The sequence below is a fragment of the Tamandua tetradactyla genome, chromosome 6 (genome assembly GCF_023851605.1).
Source record: "Tamandua tetradactyla isolate mTamTet1 chromosome 6, mTamTet1.pri, whole genome shotgun sequence".
Classification (NCBI taxonomy): Eukaryota; Metazoa; Chordata; class Mammalia; order Pilosa; family Myrmecophagidae; genus Tamandua; species Tamandua tetradactyla.
In genome coordinates, this window is record NC_135332.1 from 5,135,893 (window position 1) to 5,155,655 (window position 19,763).

At 51.4% G+C, this 19,763-nt stretch overlaps 2 protein-coding genes across 3 annotated transcripts in view; one reads left to right on the forward strand and one right to left on the reverse strand.

Moving 5' to 3' along the window:
• Positions 1-6,634: 6,634 nt before the first annotated feature.
• On the forward strand, positions 6,635-14,450 carry PRR29 (proline rich 29). 2 transcript variants are annotated; one of them, XM_077163576.1, is made up of 6 exons: positions 6,635-6,730; positions 7,005-7,080; positions 7,278-7,384; positions 8,768-8,991; positions 9,150-9,220; positions 9,395-14,449. In XM_077163576.1, exons 1-6 carry the CDS (start codon positions 6,671-6,673, stop codon positions 9,421-9,423), a joined length of 567 nt encoding a protein of 188 aa, XP_077019691.1. In that variant the 5' UTR covers positions 6,635-6,670; the 3' UTR covers positions 9,424-14,449. The 2 variants fall into 2 exon arrangements, with proteins under 2 accessions (XP_077019691.1, XP_077019690.1); XM_077163575.1 differs by having other exon boundaries at positions 9,150-14,450.
• Positions 10,197-19,763, reverse strand: part of ICAM2 (intercellular adhesion molecule 2) — a 36,661-nt gene continuing 27,094 nt past the window's right edge. Inside the window, exons 2-5 of the mRNA XM_077163574.1 lie at positions 14,532-14,636; positions 12,637-12,903; positions 11,191-11,511; positions 10,197-10,528 (exon numbers count right to left, since the gene is read on the reverse strand). Of these exons, the coding sequence (XP_077019689.1) occupies positions 10,341-10,528; positions 11,191-11,511; positions 12,637-12,903; positions 14,532-14,592 (837 nt within the window). The 5' untranslated portion in view covers positions 14,593-14,636 and the 3' untranslated portion in view covers positions 10,197-10,340. The remainder of the gene's footprint in view (positions 10,529-11,190; positions 11,512-12,636; positions 12,904-14,531; positions 14,637-19,763) is intronic.

Below are 19,763 nucleotides of genomic sequence, written 5' to 3' on the forward strand. Positions count from 1 at the left end.
CCCTCGCCGGGTGTGCTCTGGGCACAGCCTGGGCCGCCCCGGCTCCAGGGCCGCCCTGGGTCAGGAGCGAAGGGCTGGGACACATCACACTTGTCCGTTCACTCACACACACCCGTGTGCGCACACTCGCAGGGGTACACTTGAGAGTCCACACACGGTTCCGTTCCCTGCCTTGACGAACAGACACAGTCTCATTCTCACGTATAAATCTCCTGTCACACACATTCCCAGAGCACTCCTGGGACACACACCGGTTCACACCCACCCACACCCATAGTCACTCTGGCACACACACGTACACTCACACACGCGCTTAGCCGCACATGTAACTCACCCTTCACACATCCACACGCATCCTCCACTGTGCATTACACCCATTTACACACATGCTTATGGCTCACACGTACAACACACTCTCACACTCAACAGGCTCATACACACGTGTGTATTTTAATGTACATTACTCATGCACATACACCCACCGCCATATGTGTTCCCATGCACACTCATGCCCAGACGAACACAATCGCCTCAACCATGATCGCTACACATTTTTCGAGGCTATGTCTGTGCACACACCCCACGGTTGTGCTCACGCATTCAGGCATTTTCATGCTTTTACTTAAATACACGCAGACGTCTGTGCCCACATCCACCCTCCGGTCCACGTGAATACCATGCCACATACCGTGGTCACTAGAGTTGTAACAAATGTATGCCTGTCTGTACACACACACACACACACACACACACACAGCTGCTCGGCTGGACCACACAGCAGCCTCCGGGGACGCTGCTCCACTCCTTGACCCCCACCTGCTGGACACGGCCCTCGGAGCCTGGTGGAGGCTGCAGCTGCTCCAGGCCCCGCCTCCACTCCGGACTATGGGCTGGCGCCCCCTGGCGGAGCTGCTCTGAAACGGTCCCCGCTCCTTGCTCCGCAGAGCCAGGCAAGCAAGGGTCCCCGTGAGAAACTCGAGGCGTATCCCCCAGTTCTCCTGGAGACATTCAGCGTTGGCACCTCCCCGTGCCCATCACAGGCACCCTCTCTTCTGGCAGCCCAGAGCTCCAACTGCTGCCTCGAACCTTGAGCAACCCAGGACACAGCTGCTTTTGGGAGGGGTCCAGTGGTCCTGGGCCTGGACGTGGGCCCCACCGCCCCTCTCCTCCCCACTACACCCCCACCCCCCCACCCCCCCACCTCCCCACCTCCCCACCCCCCACCCCCTAGCTCGGGCCCACACTCTGGATACAGCCTCAGCCTTCCGCGAGCCCTGCCTTGGGGCCAGGCCTGGCCCAGGTTTGAGAAGTTTCTAGTTTCCCACATGACGTCCCACGTCTCAGCCCCTGCCAGTGCTGTGATCACGGGCTCCAGCGGGCATCACCTCGCACATCAGAGGTGTGTTTCCCAAACCTAGGTGTGAGCCTTAGTGTTCCTAGACACAGCTGTGTATCCTGCTTTGCTCGCCAACCTTTGTGACAATCATTTTTCATTTAGTTTTATTGCTAACGTCATCCCAGTGCCTGCCCCACCCCTGCCTCTTATTTGCGTGGGTCTGCTGCTGCCAGCGTTCACAGGGAAAGCGGGGAGTCATCTCCTCGGAGCTGCCCCTCGGGGCTCCTCTCATCACTCCCGGCCCTGCCGTGGCTCCAGCTTACTTCGCTGGTTCCCATCCCTTTAACAGAACCCTACCCCCACCTGTGGGCGCTGGCAGAGGACTGGCCGGAGCCAGCCGCCCTCCCTGCAGATGGCTCTGCCCCTTTGGGCGCTGCCTCACCACTGCTCAAGGCTCTATGGAATCAGACTCTCTGTAAGGAGGGACTGGAATAATCGGAGGGAATTACAAAACAGAAGGGGGCAGGGCTGCTGCATTTCATCGTACAGGTTGCGCACTGCAAAGCTCCAGCCACTGACCTCATTTGCCGTCGTTACGGATTAGTACATAAGATGATACTTAAGATGATAATTTTCTGGTGGATAGCAGTAAAGTGTCTGGAGGGAGGGGCTAATTTAAAAAATGTGCACAAAGGGGTCATTTGGATTAGGGCTGGAGCTGCTGGGAAAACATAAAGCTGTATGTTAAACGTGACTTTTCCCACAACCCAAGGGGAATGAATGCCTCCCTCTCGTGGTAACAGTACCCCCTCCTTCCTTTGGGGAACTCTTCCTCCCTTAGTCCAAACATGTGATACTGGGGGGATCCTGATTACAGGATGCACCCCCCACCCCCACCCCGCCACAGGGATGAACAGGTGACCTAGGTCTGGCCAATCCTCTTAGCCAGAGCAGCTGGACCAAAAGCTGGGCGGAAGACTCAGGCTGGGTAATCAAGTCCTCCCTGGCATTTATACATGCTCAGATGAAAAGAAAGAAACTCTGGGAGTCTCTGAATTTGTCTGACATGACAGAAATACACCTGAAGGTGCCTGAGGCTGGGGCCGTGGGGAGGCAGCCTGCTGGCAAGAGGAGGACAAAGAGCTCCACACAGAGGATGAGAGATGAAGGAGAGGGAAGGAGAGAGGGACCTGAAGACACCCTTTGAGTCCCTGCTCCAGTGAAACTACAGAGCAACTTCATCACTCTCCTTCTAGATCACATAAGCCAAAAAACACCCTTTATCTCTTTTTCCCTCCAACTTTTTTTTATTCTATAATATAACATATACAAAGCAAAGAGAAAAAGAAAAAGCAATAGTTTTCAAAGCACTCTTCAATAAGTAGTTACAGGACAGATCCCAGAGTTTGTCGTAGGCTGCCATTCCATCATCTCAGGATCACCCTCTGTTTCTTAAGCTAGTTTAGATTGCGTTTCAGTTGTCCACAAACAAAAGAATTCTGCACGATACGTCCACCTTTCACAAAATCCCACCTTGACCCCCAGGAATAGGTCTTATCGTGATCCCTTTCCCCCTACCGCTGCCTGAGCAGACCCTTCCCCAGAGTCTTCCGCATGTGAGTTGTTGGGTTGGGGCGGTTTCCTGGTAACTGCAGCGGGATGCCCTCTCATGGTTCCCTGGGGGTCACCGGGGGGGGGGGGGAGGGCTCTGGAGTACCACCCAACAGCACAATTCTGGTGGGATGGGATCTTGAAACCGGGTTCCCCTTCCAGGGCATCCCATCAGAGAGACCTAAGTTTCTAAGTCCCCAGAGTACCACCAGGTGTCTGTTGGATAGAACCCCTCACATGTATCTCAGAAGGATAAGCATAATTAGCAGAAACAGTACAAACCCCCCAAGCAAGGAAATGGAATTTCTTCACTGTTGCATTACGAGGCTCCTTCTCTCCACATATCCAGTTAGTCACATAATTCTGTAGTGCAGGATTTAGTGCCTTTCCTTCACCTTCCAGCTTCTTCCAATTTGTACCTCTTTAGGAACCGGGCCCCAATAAAGGGCTCATTGCTGGGTCTTCTCTGAACATCTCTCCCTCATCTGTCTCAAAAAGAAGCGTTGAGATTTCCACTCTTTTAACAACTCTACCCTTTTCTCTCCATCTTCATTCGAGGAGAGAAGGGAGCTTACTTTTTCTGGTTCCACTATGTTTAATGACTACACAATATTCCTTGGAGTGGATTGCCTTAGTTACGTAAACCACTCCCCTATTCTTGGACATTGAGTAATTTTCAATTTTCAACTCTTAAAAATAACACTGCGATGAACACATTTGAGTATAAATCTTTTTCCATGTTTAGCTCAATTCCCAGAAATAGATTTAACACGGCAACAGGGAGGACTTTCCTTATATATTGTCTTGGGACACTAAAAGACAAAACAAAACACTCAACGATATAAACTAGAGTCCCCATTGAGGAAAAATGAAAAGGAAATAGGTGGAGTGTTCAACGTCTCGAAGAAAATAATAGTGGGCAGGGCAAGTGCCTGGAAGTCCCCTCCTCCACTCTGGTGGACTGATGTTAGATACTCGATAAGCAAAGAAGTCCAGGCAGATAAGTTTGTGGCTTTTATTTTCTTTAAAGGTCAAACACTTCAGTTTCCTCTGACAAAGAACCTTATTAAGCACCAGAAGCCAAAGAGGTTTTACCTGAGTCTTGTTTCCAAAATGAAAAGTTTCTCATAGGGGTAACATACAATTTTATTCCAGAAGTATCAGAAATCATCATCTCTTCTTCTTTGCTTCCCACAGCCCCTTCCAGTCTGCTCCCTTTGCAGGATGAGGTACTGGTTCCTTGCCAGCCTCACTTCCTCTGCCTTTTCCTCAGTTTACTCCATTGACCATTATACTCCCAGACTACATTCCTTCAACGTCTATTTCAGTATTTCACTTCTCTAGAGTGGTTTTTCCTAGGAGTTTTCAGCAGCCGGGGGCAGAAGTGGAGAAGGTAGGAGGTTGGTGTCTTTGTTTGAATTCCCCAAAAGGAGACCCTCAGACAAGGATTTGGGAGCAAGTACTTACCTGGAGGGAGACCCTAGGAAGCACCGTGAGGCAGCGGGGGAGTGACAGGAAAAGGAGAAGACCTATTGCACATGCTCAGCCACCCCCGGGCTCCTTTGCAAGAGTTGGGGGTGGACACTCAGAGTTAGTCCATGGCAGGGCGGGGGCTTGCCTCAACTCCCATCACCTACTGGTTGGGGGTTCCTCCTGGGGTGACTTCTGTCCTGTCTCTCCTGTAGCCAGAAAATGTCCTCAGGTGGAAAGACTGTAGGTGTGTGCAGGATTGGCAGGTGCTAACAGCTTCTCTACAGCTGGAGCTTTTTCTCTCTCTAATATATATATATTTATACACAGTGCATATATATATATATATATATGCATTTGCATATACACACATATATGGTTTTTTAAACAAAAATGAGATCTTACTATGCTAACCGATTGTTTTTGCTTTTGACTCTCTTGAACATTTTCCCATATCAATATATTCCATGCCATAATCATCAGTGGCTGAAAAGTATTCCATTGGGTGGACACATCCCTATCAGCCATTGACATCTGCTATTTCTAATTTTTAGTTGATATAAACAAAGATGTAAGGAACAAGAAAACTCTTTCTAAAACATTACCGTGCACATGTCACTCCTTTACTTCCCTCCTGCTCTAAATCCACCAATAGTGCCTTCTCACTCACAGGGTAGAGCCTAAATTCCACTGCCTGGCCTTCGAGTGTGTGCCATGGGAACTTCTACTGCTCCCTGCCCGGCTCCCTGCCCGGCTCCCGCACCACAGCCAGACAGTTTGACCCACTGGATCCCTACAGGCCTGTCCATCCCTGTGTCTGGGCTTTTGCCTGGCTGTGTCTACCCCAGCCTGGACTGACCTCTCCCTTCCACTCTGCTTGGCCCGGTCCCCAGGGCCACCTCCCTCAGAAGTCCATCTCTCGGTGATTGAATCCTCTCTTTTTCATTATCCCTCTGTGTGTCTTGCCCATGGAGCACTTTGCGTAGCCTTGTCTTTTTGCTCTCTTTTCATGGGTACATTTTCTTTCCCACCAACGCTGGGGCTACACTGCTGGGTAACCACTCTGGGTTTCCAGTGATCAGAATGGCTCCTTGAACATATAGGCACTTCCCTGGTCTAGGTTTGTTGATGCCGATATGACGGCCATTTTTTTCCACCTGGAATGAGGGTGGAGATGGAGAGACGCACCTCTGTGTCATTCCTGCTCATCGGAGCCTGTGCCCACAGTCCTCGGATCTCAGCGTATTGATGACTGTTGAATTCATGAGACACACAGGGACAGCTAATGCCCAACCCACAGGCCCACCCCACCCCTGGAGCCAGGAGCTAGGGCACCAAGAGAGGTGGCAATGGTCTCTCTAGTTCTAGACACCAGGACTCCAGGAAGGGGAGCTGAACAGAAGTGGAGGGGGTGGGGCGGGGTAGGGCAGGGTAGCACGGAGGTTGCTAATCCCAGTTTCCTGTCTGGATTTTCCTTTACTGCTGCTCAGGGCCTGACTTAGGATGGTTGCAGCTGCCGAAATGGATATCCTCCCTCACCTGTTTCTAAGCAAAGAAAACCTTGCTCACTTCCTGTCAGGAAGTATGCATGCTTTGGTAATTTTTCCAAACATGGGAACCGTGGTGTTGAACTCCCCAGTTTCTCCACCTCTGAGAATCAGTGGCTCACCTTGGCGTTGAATCAGAGAGCAAACAGCTGCAGCGAGTCAAGGGACCAGCCACGTGCCTCTGGCCAAGACCCAGCCTCCTCCCTTAACTTGGCAGGTGTTTCCCTCCTTGGTCTGTTCCAGAAACCCCAGGACACCCCTCCAACTCAGTGAGTGACAGAGAGCAGATCCTTTGCCCTTTTTTACTGGTGTAATTCTCAATTCCTGCATAACTCCTCGTCTGGGCCAGTCCAGCTCTCGGGCATGGAAACCAAGTGTCCGAGTTGAAGCCCAGCCTCCTCAACCCGCTCAGTCACTCAACAAACACGGTCCCCCAGAACCAGTACTGGGGATGACCAAGGGGTGGGAGGTACAGCAAGGAAGAAGTCATGATGTCTTGGGAGCCGTGGCACAGAGGGGTTGAAGGCGGACGCCCTGGGAGAGAGGGAGGCCTCCTGGCGGGTTCCTAAGGAACCCTACATCCTCGGAGCCTGGAGGGCGGAGAGCTGCAGAGGACAAGGGGCGGGGCCTGCGCATGCGTGGGACGAGACCTCGGCGCCCGCGGCGTCGCCGCTGTCGCCATGGTAACCCTGACCTGAGGCCCGCCATGGCTGCACCGACAAGCGCGAGCTGCGACTGCCCGGCACCTCAGACTGCAGCCGCGACGGTGAGGGCTGAGCCGTTCTTGACCCGAGGCCGGGGGTGGGGGTGGGAGAAACGACAGGATTGGGGAGCAAAGGGGGTGAAACCCTGAGGAGAGTTGGGAGGTGAGGAGAGCAGGAGGAAGAGCCTCGCCAGGCAGTGGAGCAGGGACGAGAGCACGTGGCCCCTGCGGGACTGGGGAGTCAGACCGCGGGGGTGGGAGTGGGGCTCGCGACCCCACCCTCCAATCCCCTTCCCCTTTCCCTTCCCTGCCTCGCTGACTCTCCCTCCGCCCCCAGCCCTGTGTGACAGTCCTGCAGCCCCTTGCGTGGGTGGTCCCGCCTCCACCCCCGCAGCCGGGCCGCGTGAAGGAAGGTGAGACTCCGGGGTCACCCCACCTCCATCCAGCACATTCTCTGGACGTCCGCACTGCACCTCACCCCCACGCTTCTGAGCTCCCGGAGGCCGGGCGTCTGGGAAGGGGCCTACGGGTCAGGGCGGGACGGCAGGGCAGGGGAGGCTGGGGGAGGCTGGGGTAGGCCTGGTATGGGCTTGCTGAACCCCTACCCTAGACCTGCTGGAGTTGATGATGCTGCAGAACGCGCAGATGCACCAGCTGCTGCTGAGTCGCCTGGTCGCCGGGGCGCTGACCCCCGCGCCCTCCATGCCCCATCCACAGGTGCGTGGCCCGAGAGGTGGGGGAAGGCACGGGGTTCTCTCACCTGTGCCTTTAGAGGGTAGGTATCCATCTGGGGTTACTTCCTCTCCCCATCCTCACCTCTGAAAGATTAGGAGACAGAGAAACGGGGAAGCCAGAGCACACCTATCTGACTGGGTCTGTTTGGCATTTTTTATGTGCCAGGTTCAGTGGTAGCCACCCTCAGGTAACCCAACATCCAGACCCCCCAGGCCTTGTTTTCAAGGTTTCCCTACAGTGCATTCCCCTCCCCTGAACTGTTCCCGGTGTCTGGCTCAGGAACTGACACTTATTAGGGGCTCAGTAGATATTTGTCAAACAAATAAATGTGTCGATGGATAACTGGAGACACAAACCAGCATTGGCTGTGACTGACACATGTGGAGGTACAAAGCATGAGCACGTGCCTGTTTGGGGGACGAGGAAAAGCTCCTTGGAGGAGCAGGTGGCATTTAAGCCAGATCTTGAAGGCGAGGTAGGGTTCTGACCTTTGGAGGAGGCAAGGGCTGAGTTATCCAGGCAGGGACAGGAGGCAGAATGGAGGGGTCCAAGGGTGAGCCTAATTCAGCGTCAGTACATGCTCTGGAGCATTTTGAGCAGGGAAGATTCTCAAATGGAAGGAGCCTGCAGAGGCCAGCAAACCTTGTGGGAAGCAGCCTTGGGAGAGGCCAAGAGAGGGACCTAGGAGGCTCTCACCTAGAGGTGGGATCCCGCTGGGAGCCATATTGGAGGTGGGTGGTTGGAGAAGGAGGAATGATTAATGAAGAGCTGAGGTTGACGCTGGTGCCTGCGAGGAGAGCAGGGTTGTTGGCCAAGGCTGGGAAGTTGGAAGAAGTGCGGGCTGACTGGCAAGAGGAGGCAGGTCAGCTTGGCGAAAGTGAAGAGCAGTTCAAGGAAGGGCTGGTCAGTGGAATCAAGCACAGGAGACACTCGGGAGCTACTGACCCCCCCATCCCCCCCCATAGAAAACTGTGGAAGCTGGACAGGACAGGAAGTGTTATCCCACCCCACCTACAGGCCCTCAGGGGCTCTTGGGATGAGCACCCCATCTCACAGTTGGGGCCCGGGTGGGTCCACGGGCTGGGGTAAGGCCAGGGGTAGCTTGGTGAACTGGCCAGCCCAGCTCTCAAGTCAAACCTGCCTTCTTTCAGTCCCTATTCTACCACTTATTACGTGACCCTAGACAAGTTTTTCCACCTCTCTGAGCTTCCGTTTCCCCACCTTGCTGGCAGGTTGTAAAAGCTCAGTGGATGGTGGCCACTGTTATGATGTGCAGCTGAAGAAATAACAAAGGGGAACAGAGGAGCAGGAGTAGGCGGGCTTGGTCCTGGTCACTGTCTTCCCTCCCCTGACCCACGATCCCAGGTCTACGTGGAGGGCCGGCAGGAAGAGCCTGAGGAAGAGGGGGAGATGGAAGTCCAGGAGGAAGGGCCGCTTGTGTTCCACCACCACTACCTGCCCTGCCCCATGCCCACTCTGGGCCCCCTGCTTCCCTGGCCAGTCCCTTTCCCTCCTCCTCCACACCAGCCCCCCTTGCAGGATACCCCCAGGATTCAGCACCACCCTCCTGCCTCCAGGAAAAGGGAGAGGTAAGTGAGACTGCGAGTTCTGGGTGCTATTCTGGGGTGGGGCTAGAAGAGCTCTCAGAGGCTGGGACTGGGGTGGAGATACTTGGGGTGAAACCTGAAGGCCACCCCTGGGCCACTAATGGGCCACTGATGGGAGTCTTTTCTCTCTTCCATCTCAGGAGAGTTGTGCCCCCACCCCCACCCCCCAGCGCCACTGGGACTGTGGGTGCAGATGTGCCCCCAGCTTCAGGTAGGGAGCTGGAGGGGGCAGGGCCCAGCTCTAGGATCTGAAGGGCCAGGGGTCCCGGGGTGGGGGTCTCCTACCCTTACCCTTGTGAGGCGACTGGCCTGTCCCCTCCCCTTCTCCTCCATGGGGTCCACTGAGGCAGGAGGAAGTCAAGTGAGGGTGCCGTATCTCTCCCAGACTACTATGATGCTGAGAGCCTACCATGAGGACGGACACGGGCCCTGGGACCTGTGCCAGCATCAGCACAGGGGCGGAGATGCCCCAAGGCCCCACTCCCTCCAGTGAGCCTGTGGTGTCTGCACTGTGCCTGCAGCCTTCTCATCCCCCAACCCCACAGGCCCTCCTGGGTGAAGCAGTCCTCTCCGCACCCCATGGAGGGCTGAACTGCCCGGACGTGACTCTGGGCTGAGAACCCCTAGAGCACCACCAGGGCCCAGAAGCCACATACAAGCCCGATTCTGTCCCTGTTGCTTGCCCAGACTAGGGAAGGCCTAGGAACCAGAGCCTCTCCCCTCACCCCCTTCCCTTACCCCACTCTGGGCTGACGAGGGCTCTGGGCTCTCTCTTGGACTAATAATGGAGACAGCAGGACGCGGGGGGCTGCTTCTCTTCCACAGCTCTTTGAAGGCCCCCATGGGGGAGAGGTTGACTGAAACTGCTCCCTGGGGCTCCACCTCCCTGGGAAGCTGGCCCCTTGGCAGAAGGGAGAGGACAGAGCCAGATCCTGCCCTTACCAGATGTGGCCTCCAGTCCCACAGGGACCCACTGCCCAGCGGCTTATTCCTACCTGCCTCAGGAGGAAAGTGTCCTCAGGGCTGGGTGAGGGACGGGCTCCCCAGGGCCTGGGCTTCACCCACCCTGTGAAGGAGAGGATGAGAGGAGGCTGAGGTAGACACTTGGGGGTGGGGGAGCCCACACTCAGTGGGTCCCCCTTCCAGCCATGGGGTGTTATCCCAGAGGAGACAATGAGGGCACAGGGTTAAGTCCGGGACTTTGTATTCAGGCTAGAAAAGGAAAATGTCCCCAGAGTCCTCTGCTGCTGGTCACAGTGCTTCAGCCAGGGCTGGACCATGCCCTAGGAACCAGGCTGAGTTCCCTTGGCCACCGCCCGTGGGCTCGCTGTTCATGCAGATTGTGCCCGGTAGGCCTGGGGCCGCCTCCTCCAGGCAGCCCGCACCCCGTAAGCACCGGTCCGCTTCTGGCGCCAGTGCTGGCCGAAGACAAAGCACAGCAGGACAGATGTCACAAACAAGAACAGCAGCACTGACACGACCGTGACGATGATGACCAGCTGGTTGTCCTGCATGGGCTCTGGGGAGGGAGGGATGGTGGTCTTAGAAGTCGTCCCGTCCCATGTACCAGAGCCACCATCACCCATCCACCCTGTGCACAGAGATGAGTGGTTACTGGTGTCTGCCCCCCAAATATTGCCTAGGAGAAGAGTGGCTGAAGGTCCAGGCCACCGGCCAAGCCTCTGCCAGGCTGGGAGGGCAGATGTCTATCTGCCATCAGCCCTGGGACCAGCCTGGCATAGAGGGTGGTGTGGGCCAGGCCAAGCCCCTCCTCGGGCACAGCTGAGTGTCATGCCACCTTCCCCAAAGACAGGGAATGCCCTGGCCATCCATGAGTCCCAAGACAGCAGAGTTGCAGGGGGACTTGGGGTCAGCAGGCCATTCTTCTCATTTAGAGAGAACCCAAGGCCAGAGAGTAGACGTTGACTCGGTCAAGGTCACATACCTAGAGAATGACCCAGCAAGTTATTTAGCTCTCCTGACCTCTGAAACAATCAGGGCCCAAGTTGGGGACTTGGGGGAGAGCTTCAGGGAAAAGGGAAAGTAACTCCTCTGGGGTCAAACCTGGTGGTGGGAGCCCACACCCAAAGCTGGCCAAGAGCAGGTCTAAGGTTTCCCCACAAGGGGATGAAAGTGGGTGTCTGCTCTGTCCCCCCTCCACTTGTGGGGCTCCCTCCTCACCATAGACCTCGAGGATCTGGGGCTCTGAGGCACTCCGAAAGATGCCCCCACCCCGAGACCGCAGGTCCAGCTCCGCCTGGCAGGAGAAATTGCTGTGGCTGTCCTCCTTGTGAGCTGTGGTGCTCAGTGTGGCCGTGGCCTCTTGGGGAGCAGGTGCAGCCCCCCCAAAGGTCTCATTGTACAGGGTCTCCTTGCCACGGAGCAGGGTGAGGGTGAGGCTCTCGAGGGGTGCCACAGCAGGTACCCTGCACTCAATGGTGAAGGACTTGCCCGCAGCCACCCACGCAGGCTTCAGCTTCAGTATCACCTGCTTGGGAGGTTCTGCAGGGAAGAAGGGAAGAAGCTCTGGTCAGGATGCGGGTGCAGCAGGCCCCGCACGGCCAAGACCCCTGCCACCTGGCTGGGCTTGCAGGGGCGGGAGTGGGCTGAGGCCTACTAGCTGTAGATGTGAAGAGAGGAAGGAGGAGGCAGTGCAGAGTGAAGGATGTACTGAGTAGGAGTTTTACAGACGTGATTGTTTCAAGAATGGAGGTGGTCAGGTGTCTACCAAGAGGAGGTCCAGCAATTGTACTGGAAAGATACAAACTGTCCCCCTCTCCCCAACTCCAGGAATTAAATACAAAAGTCCAAAATTAAACACTTGGATGATAATGTTGAGAAGCACCTAGATGGAGGTGGTCACTGGAATTGGGCGGTGAAAGGTGAGGCCCCTTACTGGAAGGGGTGGCTTGGGCCTGGGTTCGAGCTGCCCTGCCTCTCAGGGTCACCACCCAGGTGGCCCCCGGCGTACCTGGAGTCCCCGTGGCACTGGATTCTTGGCCTCCACTCCTCTCCACCCCCATGCCACGCCTGCATGCTGCATTTGGGACGTCTTTCTGTTCACTGGGAGAATCTCCGGGAGGTTTTCAGGGTTCACGGGCAGGTGTGTGTTTGCGACAGTTACACCCTTGACAAGGCCCCCCGGGGAGGATAGGAACATGGGCGTAAACCCATCCTTCTTTGCACTGGGAGTAAGGGACCACTGGAGAGTGTTCCTGCCTCTCCTGATGGTGTCCCCACTGCTGATGGGGACAAGGGTGGCTCTGGTGATGGGGCTGGTCCTGAGCTGGGAGGTGAACAAATAGTGCTCTGGGAAATGACTTTCAGACTTGGGTAAACCTTGGTTAGGCTGCTCTTCTCTGAGAAAACTCAAAGCACTGTTTGTCTGTTCCTGAGATGCCAGCGGCCTCAAGGAAGGCTGTGAAGCGTATGAGCAGATTTTGAGCCAACTGGCCTGGGCCCTGCTCCTTGTCTCACCCAGAGCTCAGTGGTGTGGGGCCAGGAGAGTGCCCAGGGCAGTAGCAGCGAGCGTACAGTCAGTATAGACCCAAGAGTTGGCCTCAGTGGAGAGGAGGAGCAGGGGGCGGGGGAGGGGGGATGGGAAGGTCCACAGTACAGGCCACTCACGGTACACGCTGATGTTGAGCATCGTGGACAGCTGCTTCCCGGAACAGGTGAAGGAGCAAAAGAGGACCGTGTCCTGGGAGATGTTTGACACCAAGTACTGCTTCCACTGTGGCCGTTGGTCCAGCAAAGTCTTGGTTAGGCTGGTCTCCAGACCACCAGCCTCTGGATGGGCACAACTAGTGCTGCAATTGACTTCCCAGGACCCTCTGCGCTCAACTGCCAGCTTCTCCGGCCACATGTGTACCTCGAATGCATTCTCACCAGCCCCTGGAAGATCAGCACCTCTGGGCAGGGTCCACCTGGCACGGGATCCCTGCTGCCCTTCCCAAGGGAGCTGCCCACTGCTGGCAGTCTGGCTCAAGGGTCAGGTGTCCAAGAAGAGAGGCCAGGGATTGCCCCTTTGGTTTTTTCTCCTGTTCAGGCCCGATGACCTCATGGCTAGGCCGATGACACTGGCTCCAGCTACTCCTGCCCTCTGGCCCCAGCTTCTCCTGCCCTCTGGCCCCCCAACTATCTTCCTGCCTCTGGGCTCTCCTTTCTCCTTCCTCCAACTCATCAGATTAGTCTTCCTCATGAACATCACCCATCTCCATGGAGAGGGCTCCTACTTTACCTTCAAGTTCTAGCCAAAATGTCCCCTCCTCCACAAAGGCCTTTCTAAAGATAGTGGTAAACTCGGAGCTTCTGTGCCCTGTGGTTTTACCCTCTGTTTAACAAATACTTCAGGGACACCTGCTGTATGCCAGGCACTGTCCTGGGCTCCAGGCACACAGCACTGGTCAAAACAGACCAAACCCTGCGCTCGTGGAGCTTATGTTCTAATGAGGGGACAGACAAGAAACAAGTAAAATACATGGTCTGTTGGACGGTGGAAAGTGCCAGGGATAGGGGTGGGGAGGGGTGGCCACTTTAAATTGTGTGGCCAGCAGAGGCCTCGCTTAGGTGGAGCTTAGTGAGGGGGCGGTGCAGAAAGGTAAAGGGTCCACCTTGCAAATGACATGTTGTCCTTGTGGCTTGAGCTCACGGGCCCTCTCCCCTGGAGGTTTTGGAGCTCTGGAAGGCAGGGCCGAGGCCTTACATGTTCCTCAGTGTGCCTGCCACAGTGCCCCAGGCACGGCAGGCCTTCAGGAAGTATTTGCTGCTTGAAGATTGAGCCCTGAGTGCCAACCTCCTGCTCAGCAAGCCCGGGAAGGGCCTCGGTCCTGCCCAGCTGTGCCTGGCTGTGTCCTGGGCTCCCACATCCAGGTGCTCACTCAGCCCCCAGCTAGGGGAGCGGCACATATTGAAATAGCAAGAAAGCGGCTTTGCGGGTACACAGCACCTGGCCTGAACCCAGGGTTTGTCGCTTTCCAGCTGTGTGGCCTTGGGCAGGGTGCCTTCTCTCTCTGAGCCTGTTTCCTCATAAGTCCAGGGGGCTGGTATCCCTTTCCAGCAGGGTGGTTGTGAGGGCTAACTGAGATCCCCCTTGAAAAGTCCCAGGCCAGTTGTTCCGGGCACAGAGAACTCGGAACAGGATGGCGTTTTCTTTCACAGTCCCCTTGAGACCCAGAAATGGTTTTCATTTTCGTATTGCCTACCACCAGCAAGGGGGTGCACTTTCTGTCCTCCGTTGTCTCCTAGCCCACTTCTGAAGACCAGATGGGTGTATGCCCTCACCTTCCCCTGGTCCCCAGTGTCCCTTCACATCCTGAGGCCCCCATTCAGACCCCCGTTCAGCCTCCACGACCTGCCATAGGGCCAGCATTCTGCCCCGACCAGGGAGGGGAAGCCCTGTGTTCAAAGCCTCAGCAACATCAGGGCTGGGGTCGGGGTTGGCCAGGGGAGCCCCACAGATGCTGTCACCCCACCCTCTGGGCTGGCACGGGCCAAGCCAGGAGCCCCAGGCAGCGGCTCACCTGGGCAGCAGAGCAGGGCGAGAAGGGCCGCGGGCAGGCCCCAGCAGCTGAAAGGGGGCATCTCCGGCAGCGTCCGCGGGCTCTCAGGGAGCAGCCGAGGGCCGCCTGGAGGGAGATCGAGGGCGCAGGTCAGGGAGGGGCCCTGCAGCCCGGAATCCCCAGCATTCTACCAGCCGGTGACTGCATTTCCTCTCATTATCTGAGCGCTCCTCGGGAAGCCATGTGCACAGGCCGGCTCCCAGAGCGCCTGGCCGCAGGGTAGCCAGGCGGAGGAAGTCAGGAAGCAACTGATAAGCAGGGCCGTAAAGCTGTCCTCCTGGCAGGCAGGCGGGTGAGTGATGGGCACATGTGGACACACATGGGCATGTGTGAGTGATGTGTCAAGGGTGTGCACATAGTGGAGGTGTGCTGTGTGTGTCTTTGTGTGTGTGTGGTTTGCTAAAGCTGACAGAATGCAATATACCAGAAATGGGTTGGCTTTTACGATGGGGATGTATTAGCTTATAAATGTACAGTTCTAAGACTGGAAATGTCCAAAGTAAGGCAACAACCGGACTATCTGAAGACAGGCTGCCGGCATCTGGGACACCTCTGTCACAGGGGTGACTAGCATCTGCTGGTCCTTCTTTCCTGCTTTCATTGCTCCAGCTTCTGGCTTTAGTGGCTTCCTCTCTCAGCTTCTCTGAGCTCTCTGGGTTCTGTGTCTTGGCTTCTGAATGTGTTTTTGTTTATTTGTTTTTAACCTTTGCAGTTCATGCAATAACTTGTTTAGATTTGTAGTGTTAATTGGTGGGACACATGAGTCAATACAACCTCTTTCAATCATGTTCACTTTTAATATGGTAGCATTACTTATAGACACACTAGTGAACTGCCTTCACTTCAGTCTATTCCGTTACAATTAAGTTCAACCTCATTAGAAAACTATTCACCCATCTCAAGCTTCCCAGCTTCTGTGTATCTCTCAGTCCCCTATATTCTGTATTATAAGCTTCTGAATTTACCTTTACCCTGGTCATAAAAGTGGACTCATACAGAATCTGTCCTTTCATATCTGGCTTATTTCACTCGGCATTATGTCCTCAAGGCTCATCCATCTTGTCATGTGCTTCAGGACGTCATTTCATCTTACTGCTGCATAATAATCCATCGTATGTATATACCACATTTTGTTAATCCATTCATCTGTTGACGGGCACTTGGATCATTTCCATCTTTTAGTGCTTGTGAATAGTACTGCTATGAACATTGGTGAGCAAATGTCTATGTGTGTCACTGCTTTCAGCTCTTCTGGGTATATACTGAGTAGTGGTATTGCCAGATCATACAGCAACTTGAGAACCACCAGCCTGTCTTCCATAGCAGTTGTACCATTATATATTCCCACCAGCAGTGATAAGTGTCTCAATTCAATTCAATAAGTGTCAAGACTTCTATCTTTGTGCCAGTACCATGCCGTTTTTTTTTTTATTCTTCGGATCATTTTTATTGGTTAAGATTTTTTTTTAATTTTTTATTAATTAAAAAAAAATTACAAGAAACACACACATCCCCAACACATACACTCAGCAATTCACAATATCATCACATAGTTGCATATTCATCATCATGATCATTTCCCAGAACATTAGCATCAATTCAGAAAAAGAAATAAAAAGACAACAGAAAAATATAACAAACAGAAAAAAAAAATTTACTGCTTGTGAGAATATCAAGAATTCAACTTGGGGAAGTTGAGTTTTCCCCTGTTCTCACCATTCCCTGAAGGGGACTTTGCAAATACTTTTCCACTCACTGATCAAATCGCTCTGGGATTCATCATGGCATCACCTGGACAAACCAACAAAATCTCATGTGAGTGCCATGCCGTTTTGACCACTGTGGCTCTATCATAAGTGTTAAAATCAGGGAGTTCTAATCCTTCCACTTCATTCTTCTTTCTTAGGATGCTTTTAGCTATTCGGGATCTCTTTCCCTTCCAAATGAATTTGGCAACTAGCTTTTCCAAGTCTTCAAAATAGGTTGTTGGAATTTTGATTGGCACTGCATTGAATCCGTAGATCAATTTGGGTAGACTTGACATTTTAACTACGTTTAACTGTCCTACCCATAAACATGGAATGTGTTTCCACCTATTTAGATCTTCTTTGATTTCTTTTAGCAGTGTTATGTAGTTCTCTGTGTACAAGTCCTTTACGTTCCTAGTTAAGCTCATTCCTGGATATTTGATTCTTTTAGTTGCTATATTGAATGGAATTTTTTCCTTAATTGACTCCTCAGTTAGGTTGTTGCATGTGTATAGAAACATTACTGACTTTTGCACATTAATTTTATAACCTGCCACCTTACTGCCACTTACAAATAATAAGTATTTGCTTATTAGCTCAAGTAATTTTGTTGTAGATTTCTCAGGTTTATCCAAGTATAGTACCATGCCATCTGCAAATAATAAAAGTTGTTTTAATTTTTCCTTCCAAATTGGATGCCTTTTCTTTCTTTTTCCTGCCTTATTGCTCTAGCAAGAACTTCTAGTACAACGTTGAATAATAGTGGTGACAGAAGGTATCTTTGTCTTGTTCCTAATCTTAGAGAGAAAGCCTTCAGCCTTTCTCACCATTGAGTTCAGTGCTGGCTATGGGTTTTTAATATATGCTATGCTGGCTTGAAAGGATGTATGTACCCTATAAAAGCCATGTTTTAATCCTAATCCCATTTTGTATAGGCAGCCGTTTCTTCTAACCCCTATTCAGTACTGGATTGTTTGAAACTGTAATTAGATCACCTCCCTGGAGATGTGACTCAATCAAGAGTGGTTGTTAAGCAGGATTAGGTGGAGTTATGTCCCCACCCATTCAAGTGGGTCTTGATTAGTTTACTGGAATCCTATAAAAGTGGAAACATTTTGGGAGAATTTGAGAAAGCAGAGAACGGAGTAGCCCCACCAGCCAGTGACTTTTGGAGATGAAGGAAAATGCCTCCCAGGAAGCTGGAGAGGAAGCCAGCAGATGATGCTGTGCTCGCCATGTGCCCTTCCAGCTGAGAGGGAAACCCTGACTGTGTTCACCATGTGCCCTTCCAGATGAGAGAGAAACTCTGACCATGTTTGCCATGTGCCTTTCCACTTGAGAGAGAAACCCTGAACTTCATCAGCCTTCTTGAACCAAGGTATCTTTCCTTGGATGCCTTAAATTGGACATTTCTATAGACTTTTTAAATTGGGACATTTCTATGACCTAAAAACTGTTAACTTGAAACTTATTAAATTCCCCTTTTTAAAAGCCTTTCCATTTCTGGTATATTGCATTCTGTCAACTAGCAAACTGGAACATATGCCTTTTATCACATTGAGGAAGTTACTTTGATTCATACTTTTTGAAATGTTTTGAGATGAAAAGGATGTTGAATTTTGATGAATGCTTTTTCAGCATCAATCGAGATGATCACATTTTTCCCTTTTGATTTGTTAATGTGCTGTATTATATTAACTGATTTTCTTGTGTTGAACCATCCTGGCATTCCTGGTATAAACCCCACTTGGTCATGGTGTATAATTATTTTAATGTGCTGTTGGATTTGGTTTGCTAATATTTTGTTGAGAATTTTTGCATCTATGTTCATTAGGGAGATTGGTTTGTAGTTTCCCTTTCTTATATCATCTTTACCCAGTTTGGGTATTAAAGTGATGTTAACTTCATAAAATGAGTTAGGTAGTGTTCCTTTTTCCTCAGTTTTTGGGAAAAGTTTGTGCAGGAGTGTTGTTAGTTCTTTTTAGAATGTTTGACACAATTCTCTCCTTGAAGCCTTCTGGGCCTGGGCTTTTATTTGTAGGAAGATTTTTATGACTGATTGAATCTCTTTATTTGTAATGGGTTTGTTGAGATCTTCTATTTCTTCTTGTGTCAGTGTAGTTTGTTTGTGTGTTTCCAGGAATTTGTCCATTTCATCTAAGTTGTCTCGTTTGTTGGTAAATAGTTGTTCATAGTATCCGTTATGTTTTTTTTTTTTTCAGGCATTTCTTGAATCCACCATCTTTTCCTTTGGATTTTATTTGTCAGCCCTCCCTCTCAATTCTGATTTTGTTTATTTGCATCCCCTCTCTCACTCTCTCTCTCTCTTTTTTTTCTTTGTCAGCTTTGCTAGTGGCCCATCGGTTTTGTTGATTTTCTCAAAGAATCAGCTTCTGGTTTTATTGATTCTTTCCATTGTTCTTTTGTTCTCCCATTCATTTAACTCTGCTTCAATCTTTGTTATTTCTCTTCTATTTGCTTTGATGTTAGTTTGCTGTTCTTTCTCAGGTTCCTTCAGGTAAGCAGTTGAGTCTTTGATTTTTGTTCTTTTTTAACATAGACATTTAGGGCAATAAATTTCCCTCTCAGCACAGCCTTTGCCACATCCTGTAAGTTCTGATATGTTGTATTCTCATTTTCATTTGTCTCCAGATAGCTATGGATTTCTCTAGCAATTTCTTCTTTGACCCACTCATTGCTTAAGAGTGTGTTATATCTCCATATATTTGTGAAAGTTCTCATTCTTTGGTGGTTATTGGTTTCCAGCTTCATTCCATTGTGATCAGGGAAGGTACTTTGAATAATTTCAATGTTTTAAAATTTATAAAGATCTGTTTTGTGCCCCAGCATATGATCTATCCTGGAGAATGTTCCATGAGCACTAGAGAAGAATGTATATCCTGGTGTTTTGGGGTGTAATGACCTATATATACCTATTAGGTCCAATTAATTTATTACATTGTTTAAGTTCTCTGTTTCCTTGTTGATCTTCTGTCTGGTTGTTCTATCTGTAGAGAAGAGTGGTGTATTATTGTTGAAGCATCTATCACCTCTTTCAGTTTTGCCAATGTCTGTCTCATGTCCTTTGGAGCTCCTTGATTGGGAGCACAGACATTTATGATTGTTATTTCTTCTTGGTTATTTGTTCCTTTTACTAATATATAGTGTCCTTCTTTGTCTCTTATGATGTTTTTACATTTAAAGTCTATTTTGTTTGATATTAGTACAGCTGCTCCTCCTTTCTTTTGGTCACAGCTTGCGTGGAACATCTTTTTCCATTCTTTCACTTTCAATCTATTTGTAACCTTGTGTTTAAGATGAGTTTCTTGCAAGAAGCATATAGCTATATTTTATTTCTTAAACTCATCCTGCCAATCTGTATCTTTTAATTGGTAAGTTTTGCCCATTAACATTCAAAGTTATTACTATAAAGGCATTTCTTGAA